The 12,367-nt window shown below is 45.7% G+C and overlaps 1 protein-coding gene across 1 annotated transcript in view; it reads right to left on the reverse strand.

Annotated features, from left to right (window-relative positions):
• PLXNC1 (plexin C1) overlaps positions 1 to 11,787 on the reverse strand; it is a 56,687-nt gene extending 44,900 nt beyond the window's left edge. Inside the window, exons 1-2 of the mRNA XM_079993438.1 lie at positions 10,725 to 11,787; positions 531 to 659 (exon numbers count right to left, since the gene is read on the reverse strand). Coding sequence (XP_079849564.1) covers positions 531 to 659; positions 10,725 to 11,702 — 1,107 coding nt within the window. The 5' untranslated portion in view covers positions 11,703 to 11,787. The remainder of the gene's footprint in view (positions 1 to 530; positions 660 to 10,724) is intronic.
• Positions 11,788 to 12,367: the final 580 nt, after the last annotated feature.

Genomic DNA, 12,367 nt, shown 5'->3' on the forward strand with positions numbered 1-12,367 from the left:
CTAAAAACTTATTTTGAAATTACATTATTTAAGTTATTTCACTGAAAACCAATCCAAGGAAATGTTGAATGAAGTCCAACATATATTTTTGTTGGGGAGAAGGCATTGTTTAATTACGTAGAAAGCCACTGGACTTGGGGGGAAAGAAACCATCTTTCAAATATTATACAAGAAGAGAAGTTACAGTCGTACCTTGGAAGTCGAACAGAATCTGTTCCGTTCAACTTACAAAACATTCGAAAACCAAAGCACAGCTTCCGATTGGCTGCAGGAAGCTCCTGCAGCCAGTCAGATGCTGTGGAAGCCCCATTGGAAGTTTGGCTTCCAAAAATAGTTTGCAAACTGGAACAGTCACTTCTGGGTTTGCGACGTTCGAGAACTAAGCTGTTCAAAAACCAAGGCACGACTGTATTTGCCAATATAGCAACTATCTAGCACTTTTACATGCAAAATGCCAAGAAGCTTCTATCAACTAATGCAACGACAATGATTCATCAAATAAACCATGAAACAAACCATAAGCCACATACTTTCAGCAACTGTCCATTTCTTGTTCCCAAAAACAAAACAATCTTGTTCAGAACCACAGTGGCATAAACTGACACCAAATCAGAGTGGCTCAGCAAAGTTGTATTGTTGATTGGCCAAGCTATCTTGTTCTGAAAAATCAAATACAGAAGCAAAATATGAGTATACATCATTTTATCGAATATGCAACTTGTTATTTTCAAGCTACCTTAACTATAACTTGCTGCTGAAAGCTTCTTTATGGGAGGTAGCGTTGCACTTTAAGCAGGGCTCCACACAGTATTACTGCAAAACTTTGGCAACTTATGGGTCGGTTTAGATACAATGCTAGACCACAGTTTAGTATTACGAGAATGATTCTAGGCTTCTCCTGAACTCACATGACCACCCCAATACGGCCCTAAAGTGAAGTTTGGAAGCTTCCAATTTTCTCCTATCAGGATGAGAAATAATAATATCTTAGGTGTAAATGTCGTGTTTTAAAGCAGAGTATGAATCAGGAGACCAGAGAAAAATCAGGAAACAAACAGCATGTATTACTTGAACACTGGAAGCATTCATACAGATAACAGCTATGCCTTCTGGCAAACTTCTCATCAGTCATGAGTTTAGCTGTTCCTAACTCTACAACTACAGCAGCATGTTCTTTAGTTGATATTTACTGTGAACCTAGCTAAAGATTATATGTTGGAAGCTACAGGAAAGAGTGTAACACAAGGAGGAAAAATTATTCCGTTAATTTATTTTATTTATTTATTTATTTATTTATTTATTTATTTATCCATCCATCCATCCATCCATACATACATACATACATACATACATACATGGTTTCCCCAGCTACTCAGGGTGGCTTTCAACAAAATATTAAAAATACATTAAAAAATCAGTCATTAACAACTTCCCTGAACAGGGCTGCCTTCAGATGTATTCTGAAAGTCAGATAGTTGTTTGTTTCCTTGACATCTGATGGGAGTGTGTTCCACAGGGCAGGTGCCAATACCGAGAAGGCCCTCTGCCTGGTTCCCTGTAACTTGGCTTCTCGCAGAGAGTAAACCACCAGAAGGCCCTTGGTGCTGAACCTCATCGCTGAGCGATGGGGGTGGAGACCAGTTTAATTAAATCAGTTAATCATTGCAAACACAAATAAACAATTAGGTGGGGACCTGAACTATAAAATCAGGAAAATGTAAAGGCCAAAAACCAAAGAAATGAAAAACTGTGCTGCAATTCAATATTTTTAAAAGGATATAAAAAAAATTGTGACAATAAGCACTTATTTAACTGGGCATGATGGGCCCCATTCACACATCATGATCTTTGCTTTGGAAGCTATGATATGCAGGAACTTAATACTCTCTCATGCATCCCTTTTCTCCCATTTTACCCCTCCTTTAGCACCAGCTGATAAACAGGCCAGGAAGTCACAGTTAATCACAGCTTCCTTTTATGTCCAAACTGATAGCTATGATTAACAGCTTTCAAACAAGCTGTTCTGGAGGTCTGTTCTTAACCTGAAACTGTTCTTAACCGCTGCTGCATGATTTCTGTTCTCATCCTGAAGCAAAGTTCTTAACCCAAGGTACTATTTCTGGGTTAGTGGAGTCTGTAACCTGAAGCATATGTAACCTGAAGCGTATGTAACCCGAGGTACCACTGTATTGAGGCTGTGAGAGCATTCATAGATTACTGTAGCCAAATTATCCCTATCCACAAAGTGTCATCGTTGGACCACCAGCTGAAGCTGCTAGAAGGCACTCAGCGGGGATGATCTTCACCCCAAATGAGTAACCAACATGATGCTCTCCAAATGTTGTTCTTCTACCACTCCCATCATCACTAACCATCAGTCATGCAAGCAAGGATACAGGATGGAGGTAACGAGTCAAATATCTTCTGGAACGAACATGGCTGGGGAAGTTCCATAGCTGTTCTCTGCCAATGTTGTCCAATTGAAGTTATGCAGGAAGGCACTGACAATGTAGTAGGATCGCATCCTATGCACAACTAACCCGAGCAATTTCAACCTTACTCAGTTGAAAGCTGAATGTCTGAAATCTTGCAGATCAATTGCACGCAAGGCGGAGAGCTTAAAAGCTCCTTCTGCACTGGGTTTTCTCAGTGTGGAAAGAGCTTTTAAGCGCTCAGACTTGCTGGTACCAGGCTCTGGGATGCTCTCACAATATCTTATGGAAACTTGGATGGCCCTGTGAGATCTCACAAGCAAGAGCATCCCAGACCTTAGTAAGCAGGTCTTGAGAGCTTAAAAGTTCTCTGCCTTTCTTGTAAGATAAGGATGGTTGTTTGGGGGGGGGGGTTCCAAAGGGGTGGTTCAGGTACTGGTATATGTGTTTTTGCTTATATGAATCATCCCCAGAATGTAACCCCTGTGCAAGACACAATCATACTGTAGTCCACCCCCCCAAGCCCTCCCACACTGTGCAAACTTTATCCTTCTTTATAAATGTGTATTTGTTTTAGCTAGCACTTACTCCACTGAAGCTAACAGGTAAGTTGTGCAAGTATTAAATGGCACAAAAAGACTGAACAGGATGCTCCAAGTCTATGGCATACTATTAAGGCATCTGAAGTTTTGGCACAGATCTGATTTGGTCTTGCAATACTACTACTAATACTATTACAGTGGTACCTCGGGTTAAGTACTTAATTCGTTCCAGAGGTCCGTACTTAACCTGAAACTGTTCTTAACCTGAAGCACCACTTTAGCTAATAGGGCCTCCCGCTGCTGCCATGCCGCCAGAGCACGATTTCTGTTCTCATCCTGAAGCAAAGTTCTTAAACTGAAGCACCATTTCTGGGTTAGCGGAGTCTGTAACCTGAAGCGCATGTAACCTGAAGCGTATGTAACCCGAGGTACCACTGTAATTCAATTGATAAACCACCCTTTATCAAAAGATCCCAGGGTGGTGTACTACATTAAAAACACAATACAGAGCATCAATGATAAAAATATATAATAAAAATATAGTAAAAAGCATACTGACAAAGAGCCTCATAATAAAATAACCATCCTAATAACAGTCCTGTTCCCCACACTTTTACAGGCCATAGATTATTTAATAGCCATAGACCTGGGTAAAGACATGTAATGATGGGGCCAGGTAAGCCTCTCTGGGGAGAGTATTCTACAATCAGGGAGCCACCACAAAAAAGGCCTGTTGTCTTGTTGCCACCTTCCAAACCTCTCTGGGAGTAGGGACATAGAAAAGAGACTCCGATGACAAGTGGAGGGTCCAGGTCGCTTTGTATGGGGGAAAGGCATTCCTTAAGGTATTGAAGTCCAGAGCCATGTAAGGCTTTGTAGTACTCTGAATTGGGCCACACAGAATTCACGAGAAACGTGTTCATGGGAACGTGTTAACCTTAACACAACTCTGTCATAAGACCAGATTGTGATAGAGAGATCATCCCTCCTTCCAGCATCATTCACTGTATTGCCTCTCTTTCTGTAGCCAAATACCCCTCTCATTCTCTGAATGTACGTATACACAAAACACCTGGCCAGGCCAGATGGCTCACTATGCTAATCTTTCATCAGACTTATTTATCTGAAGGCTTATAGAACTTCTGTGACTTAATTCCTATTTAAAAGAAAGCTATGCTTAAAATGCACCCCATTTTGAAAACACAGCTAGATCTGACACACAGTATGTTAAAAAGAAATTCATTAACTATAAAAGCTAACATTCTTGTCAGATTACAGGCATACCCTTTATATTCATGTAGTCTGCATAAGGCAATCCAATAAATTATTTTTGAGGGGTATATTACTGTGTTTTGTTCTTTGCACATAACTCTTGACTAGGCCAAAACAACAACAGCAGCAGCAGCAGCAGCAACAAGAACGAAAAATAAATTTGCCGTCCATAAGACAAAAGCGCTGCTCTGGTTCGCCAGAAGCGGCTTAGTCATGCTGGCCACATGACCTGGAAGCTGTATGCAGGCTCTCTCGGCCAATAAAGCAAGATGAGCGCCGCAACCCCAGAGTCGTCTGCTACTGGACCTAACGGTCAGTGGTCCCTTTACCTTTACCTTTATGGGTAACATATAAGGTGTAGAACACTTTATGGAGTTTTTCCCAAAGCAGAATCAGTGCAAGAGACTTCTGCTTTCTACAAATGCCATGCTAGAAAAGAAACAAAACTCACTTCTTCCCATATCAGTCCTCTAGCCCCTGCAGAAGATTTGTGGAAGAAGGGGGTGTTGTTTTACCTCATGTGGGGTTTAGGAGAAAGCAAGATATGGTGCAAGTCCCTCTTAGGTTTTCCTTCTCCACCATGCTGCTTCTTGCCTTCATGGATGTGAAACAAAGGGCCCCTCAGCATCCCCAAGTCCTATACAAACGTGAACTAGACTACTAGGGACAAAAGGTTATTGTTAAATTTCTAATTGGACTTTTGCAGAAGATAGAACATCCTTGCACAACTTCTATTTTTGGCAGAACTCTTTCCCTTTTTTCCAGTTTACAGAGAAGCCAGGAAAGGTATGCTCACCACATAATGAGGAACACTCACCAGTGGCAAGAGTGTGAGAGGAGGACAATTGTGGAGCTCTACCTCATAGTCACCATGGCAACTTGAACAGCCGTAACAATAAGTGCTAAAATACCAGAAGCAAACATGTTTTTAATTTCCTTTTGCTTCCAGCTTGTTTTCAACTTTTTATTATTTTTTTGTTTCATTTTATGTCTTCATATTGTTGTAAGCTGCTGTGATATATTCTTTATGATTTAACGATATATAACAGGCACACGTCCAACTCCCTAAAGACTGTGATCTACTCCCACTATTAAAAAAAACTGGCAGTGATCTACCCATTGTCAGAGTTATCGAGCTTTTTCGGGGGAGGACTGTCAAGAGTTGAGCTTTTTTGGGGGGTTGGCAAGTGTTATTGAGCTTTTTTGGGGGGAGGATAGTCACTTGACACTTCCAGGAAACAAGGGTCAGGCGACAATACTTGCGCTTCCCACCTGCCCCAACTTTCCTTGCTGTGGAGGAGGTGGAGGAGGGACATAGTGCCTGGGGCGTAGGGCCAAAACATTTCCGTGGTCAACCAGGGTCACCCCGGCAATCTGCCTGTACATTGCGGTTGACCGGTTGAACATGTCTGGTATATAAAAATAAAGTATTTATAAACAACCAGTGTGCCAATCTAAGTTTCTGAATAGTTGTACAGGTCCTTTAACTGGGGGTTAGAAGTACAGTTATAAGTTGGATCTCGAACGCCTTACGAGTTGAACGTTTTGGGTCCCGAAGGCCGCAAAACCGGAAGTGAGTGTTCTGCTTTGTGAATGTTCTTTGGAACCCAAACATCCAACGCAGCTTCCAAGGCTTCCAAATGGTTACAGAAGCTTCCTGCAGCCAATGGAAATCTGTGCCTGGGTTTCCTAACATTTTTCAAGTTGAACGGATTTCTGGAATGGATTCCGTTCGACTTCCAAGGTACCACTGTAATCTGAAAACAAAAATATCTAGACAAGGCACAAAATATCCACCAAGTGCGGTTTCCCATTCTACAACATTCAGTCTCATGGTACACATCCAAGGCAGCAATCCCAAATACATCTACTGGAAGGACGCCCATTGGAATACTTCTGAGAAAGCCTGCAGAACAGAGTTGCTCATCTTTAGAAGGGCTCTCTGCAGAAGAGGCTTTACTTTTCCAAACATCTCATGCAGCCTGAACATTTCCCATTTGCAGCAAGCACTGCTCCCATTCCTTTCAGGTTCCTAACCTCTTAGGGCCAAAGGGCACCAATGTAAGGGACAGTCTTGGGCGCTACAAAATATGCAACCAGCCCACAACCAAAAAACAAAACCACACCTCAATTTAATGTAAACATTGGAAGGTGCAGGGGGCCTTGGTGGGAACCAAGCAGGGTTCACAAGGGCACCATGTTGGGGGGCCCATCCCTAGGTTATAGCGGCCAGACTAGTAAAGGCCTGAGGGACTCTTCCTTACACTTTAAAATAATGATGATGATTTTATTTACTTTTCATGATACAGAAGACACATTTTGAGAAGAAAATTGTTACAACGGTAAAAACAAACAACTTGTTTTCCTATTTATTAAAACAGTTTTATAGCCAGAGTGGCTGTTTGGGTTACAGGTGCTCATTTTATTATCTTTCCTTTAAATATATGTTATTTGAAGTCTGCTGGAACACGTGTGGAAGGGGATTCACTGCAGGGAACTCCATCATGCAACCTACAGCAAGCTTTGACTCTAACTCCCATCAGTTGCTGAGTGGTAGAGCCAAGACTACTGGGCTGGCTATGCAAGGTGTTTTTAAGTCCTAACTATGTGATGTCCTGCCCACCTGCCAAATAAGGTCCACATAGCCAAAAATGTTCCACAGCACAGGTTTAAAATGTGATTCTATGCATACTCAGTGTATTTCTATTTTTTTACTAGGTTGGCAATCTATTTAATTCTTGTTTTTCATACTAATGTATCCAGAATGCTGAACCAGCAACACCTAGGCTCATCACAGGTTCTCTTGAGAGCCAGTGTGGTGTAGTGGTTAAGAGCGGTTGACTCGTAATCTGGGGAACCAGGTTCGCGTCTCCGCTCCTCCACATGCAGCTGCTGGGTGACCTTGTGCCAGTCACACTTCTCTCAGCCCCACTCACCACACAGAGTGTTTGTTGTGGGGGAGGAAGGGAAAGAAGAATGTTAGCCGCTTTGAGACTCCTTAAAGGGAGTGAAAGGCGGGATATCAAATCCAAACTCCTCCTCTTCTTCTTCTTCCAACCATAATCTAAATCAGGGTTTCTCAAACTTAGTTCTCCAGCTTGTTTTGGACTACAATTCCCATCATCCCTGACCACTGGTTCTGCTAGCTAGGGCTGATGGGAGTTGTAGTCCAAAAACAGCTGGCGACCCAAGTTTGGGAAACCCTCATCCAAATGAAGCATTTTTACCATTGTGTGACTTGAAGTGCCCACAGAAAAAGGTTTTCTCCCTCTCTCAAAGAATTAGAGATTGTGGATAAGTGAATGTTAGATGATTCGAGATAAGGGAAAAAGTTGCTTCACAGAGCATATCATTAAACTATGAAATTCACTCCCACTGGAGACAACCAACTTGGACAACGTTTTTAAAGGATTGGACAAATGAATGGAGGTAAAGCAAAGGCTACTAGCCTTGATGACCATGCTCTGGCTGGAGGCCACGTGAAGGGACAGTGTTCTTGTACCTGAATCCTGCTTTATGGACTTCCCATAGGCATCTGATGAGTCTGGTGAGAACAAGGTCTGGACCAGATAGGCCATTGGCCTGATCCAGCAGACTCTTCTTATTTCCTTATGATACCAGCACCAAAAAAATGCTGTTCTGCCTTACAAGCTGTTTTAGATAATGGACAACACTACAGCAAACTGTTGTTTTTTCCCCCATGAGTGTTTGCAGAGATTTATATGTCAATGCTTAATAAAGGATGCACTTAATGTACAAGAAGCATTTTTTAAAAAATTTGGTCACATGCATGTGGTGAGCTGACTTGCCATTTCAAATAGAAAAGCCTTTCTTTGCAAAGCTGTTGAGTAACTGTCTTGCCACTGCAAACCCAACTTTCTGCTTCCTATGTTGAGCAACATCATGAGATCTTCTTTTATATATGCTCAGCTAGCAGGACATTGTTTTTTTGCCAACTCATCCAACTGTAAGTGCGCTGGTTGCAGTGGGAAAGTGAAGCATCTCTCTGAAACCAAAGGGGGCTTGACAGTAATTCATGTTGGCTGAACTTCTTCTACAGAGTTACATCTGCTCAGCCTTTCAGCAATTGCAGGTGATTACCGGTACTTTGTTTTTAACTGTACAGTGGTACCTTGGGTTACATACGCTTCAGGTTACATACGCTTCAGGTTACAGACTCTGCTAACCCAGAAATAGTACCTCGGGTTAAGAACTTTCCTTCAGGATGAGAAAAGAAACCATGCTCTGGCGGCGCGGCAGCAGTGGGAGGCCCCCTTAGCTAAAGTGGTGCTTCAGGTTAAGAACAGTTTCGGGTTAAGAACGGACCTCCAGAACGAATTAAGTTCTTAACCAAAGGTACCACTGTACTTGCTGTTGTTTTAACCTTCCCTAGGACCTTGCAGTGAAGGGCAATTATTGTTGTTGTTGTTGTTGTTGGGTTCAACATATCCGGAGAAATGCATCCCCTGTCATGGGTCTCACCCCACAACCCTCATGCAGTAAGTTCACCATGCTTCCTTAAGTTAGCTACCCATTATCAGTTGTGAGGCTGTCTTCCACCCATAAGTAAACTTTTGTGTAGTATTCCTTGTGAAAGTTCCTTCTAAATTAGAGCCTGCTGGGTCCCACCAATGGCCCATCTAGTCCAGAATCCTGTTCTCACAATGGACAACCAGATGCCTGTGGGAAGCCCACAAGTAGGATCTAAGTGCAAGAGTACTCTCCCCTTGTATAACCTTCAACCGTGGAGGAGCAGTACAGTGGCCAGTACAGTGGTACCATGGCCAGTACAGTGGTACCTCGGATTAAGTACTTAATTCATTCCGGAGGTGCGTTCTTAACCTGAAACTGTTCTTAACCTGAAGCACCACTTTGGCTAATGGGGGCCTCCTGTTGCTGCCGCGCCGCTGGAGCATGATTTCTGTTCTCATCCTGAAGCAAAGTTCTTAACCCGAGGTACTATTTCTGGGTTAGCAGAGTCTGTAACCTGAAGTGTATGTAACCTGAGGTACCACTGTAGCTTTTACTTTGTTGTTGTTGTTGTTGTTTAGTTGTTTACTCGTGTCCGACTCTTCGTGACCCCATGGACCAGAGCACACCAGGCACTCCTGTCTTCCACTGCCTCCCGCAGTTTGGTCAAACTCATGCCGGTAGCTTCGAGAACACTGTCCAACCATCTCGTCCTCTGTCGTCCCCTTCTCCTTGTGCCCTCCATCTTTTCCAACATCAAGGAAGCTTTTATTTTACTTTCATTAATTTGTCTAACTCTTTTTAAAAGCTCTCCAAATATTGGAATTTCTGGGTGCTTGGTATAATCTTTTTCTACCAGTCTTTCTATTTCAGCGAAACTTGATGACAGCTGTTTCACATCATCATACAACTTTTGGCAAATGTGGAAGATACACCTGTTCACCCTGGCTTTTGACATGTGAAATGTATATTTTTAGGACCTAACTTGTTTTAGTAATTTAAAGTTGTTGAAAAACAATTTTATATTGTGTTTTAATACTAATGTTGCATTTTAATTGTTGCAACCTGCCCTTGAACCTTAGGGTGAAAGGCAGATAATAATTTGGAATAACAACAACAGCAGCAGCAGCAGCATTCATTAAACTGGACAACTTCAAACTTATGGTTAAACCTACACAGAAAGCTTACACTCTTTCTTGTTCTGCCCTGTACTATTTAGTATTTTTTTCTATGTATCTTGAGTTACAAATATTGACAGTGAAGACGGGAATATTCTTAAGAGTCACAGGGTACATGCAAGCTTTTTATTTACTTCTCCCTCCATATCTAGATTAGGGGATGGGAGAGAGAGTAACTGAACAGAAAATGTAGGTGTTTATATGGTGGTACTTCCAAGATGCTTAGGGTATTTTATTGTGGGATCAGTGCAGCGGATTTTTGCATTTGGGTGGTTTCCTTAAAAAAGGTCAACAATTTTGGTGGTGTCCTATAAAACAGCTCAACAATTTTGTAGGTGTCAGGAATTTTACTCTTTGAAATATGGCAACCCTATTTTTGCAGCATCTACACAACATCACTGCTGTACATGCCAGCCTGTATTTTCCCTCCCCAGTTAATGCAGATTTGCCTTTTGGGTGGGGAGATAAGTTGATAAGAAAAACGAAAGCGAAATCCTGTTGCGGACTGCCTCTTTGTGACATTAAGCCACTTAAGAAAAAGAAAATAGTTAGGAACCCAGGCGAGTAATGCCCCAATGTGTTTTACTATTGACCTAGAAAACTCACTGTGTCTCAGCTGCTATTAATTCACCCAGTGGGCTAGAAAGCGCGACCGACCTTATGGGGTTGTTGCAAACGCAAAGGAGACCGCAAAGTTATTTCACATCTTTAAAACGGTCTACCTTGAGCATGAGACCAGCCGGCAACAACGACGGTGCGCTGTTAGAGCCGGCCCTCTGGTCTCCGATTCCGCAGGGCAACAACGCTCAACCTAGAACCCAACTACTCACGCATGTCTCCGCAGGCTCGGGTGCGCAGATCCTGTTCGAATCGCCAAAGGCGCATCCCTCCGCAACGCTCGACACCTGGCTGAGGTTGAAGATGCAAAGGGCCGTGGAGGTCGGAGTGGCCGGACCCTCGGCCGAGCCGAAGACGCCGACCCAGAGGCCGCGCTCCTGGACGTAGTTGGAAGAGAGGATCCTCCGGGTGAAGCCACCGCCGCCGCAGCGCAAGATGGCCTGGCCGTGGCCGAAGAACCGGTTTGCCGGCATCTGGTTGGCCACCAGCATCTTGGGCTCCATGCTGAGGCTGTAGTGATAATAAGGAAAGAAGAACTGCCCGCTCCACAGGAACGCGTCCGCGAAGTGCAAGTAGCAGCCGTCGTCCACCAGCAGCCGGTGGTCCTCCGGGACCGGCTTCTGGCGCTCTTGGAGAGCCACGGCCACTCTGGAGTCGCCCTCTGCGAGGCACTCTGGATCCAAGTCGCTGGAATCGTTCAGTCGGCGAGACGTGGCCACCACCAGCCGCCACTCGGAGCCGCGGGCATAGAGCCACCCGGCGGCGGAGCCCTTCCGCAAGCAGGTCACCACCTCTTCCCCGAAAACGGTGGCGTTGGCGTCGGCGCCCAGGCGCTCCTCGTAGCAGGAGCCCTGCGGCTGCGTCCAACAGGTGAGGAGGCGGTCGTTGCCGAAGGGCAGCAGGAGCTTGTTGACCGTCGTCCCCGAGTCGAGCGCCGCGCTGCTGCGGTGCTCCTTCGCCCAGGCCAGCGAGGGCTCCACTTCGTACCAGCGATTGCCGCTGGCCACCAGCAAGCGCCGCGCGCTCGCCGCCAGGTTGGAGAGCGGCTGAGGGAAGGTCTGCGCGCGCGCCGCCGCCGCCGCCTCCTCCTCGGCCGCCCAGGCCAGCGCCGAGGCAGAAAGCAGCAGCAGGCAGCAGCAGGCGAGGCCGCCGCCCAGGCGCCCCCTCAGCCTTCGCCACCAGCCGGCCATGGCCACACACACACGCCGCGCTCCGGCTACCTAAGGCGGCTCTGCAGGCAGCGGGCCGACAGCTGCCCCATGGCTGCGCGCGGAGGGCGGGAACCTCCCCCTCTCCTTCCCCTCCCACCCCCAGCCTCGCTCTCTCTGTGGTTTCCTCGGTGCCACCCAGAAGACTTGCGCGCAGAAGTTCCTTTTTCCACGTCGCTGGGAAGCACCACTCGGCTCGCGCGTGCGAGCTTTCCCGCCTGCCCCTCACCGCCCACCCTCGCCAATGTCTCGCCCCGCCCCCTGAAGGCGCGTGCAGCTGGGGCGCTGCACGTGTTGGAAACTGGCCGGCCTGCGGCTTCCCGCCAGTCCCCAGTCTCCCCACCCCACAAACGCTCTCCCCCCGCCTTGTTTAGGCATTGGTGAGGTCCATAGGGGAGCAAGGCGCTTCAGCGGGGTGCCTTAGCTCCATGGCCGATTCCAAATTATTGCGGGGAGGGTTGCTTGGGTTTGGTTATGATGCGCCACGCCCTCTTCCTTGCCCCCTCCGCCAGCTGGTTGTCCTATCCTCCTCGCCCCTCCCATCACGAGACCCTGTTCGGAGAGAGCCAGAGAGCATGCGCAAACGACAAGAGGGAGGGGGTCATAGGGAGGATTGGGCCAAGTTGCTTCCTCCCCGTGACCCTATC

Source organism: Podarcis cretensis (genome assembly GCF_951804945.1).
Source record: "Podarcis cretensis genome assembly, chromosome: 10".
Classification (NCBI taxonomy): Eukaryota; Metazoa; Chordata; class Lepidosauria; order Squamata; family Lacertidae; genus Podarcis; species Podarcis cretensis.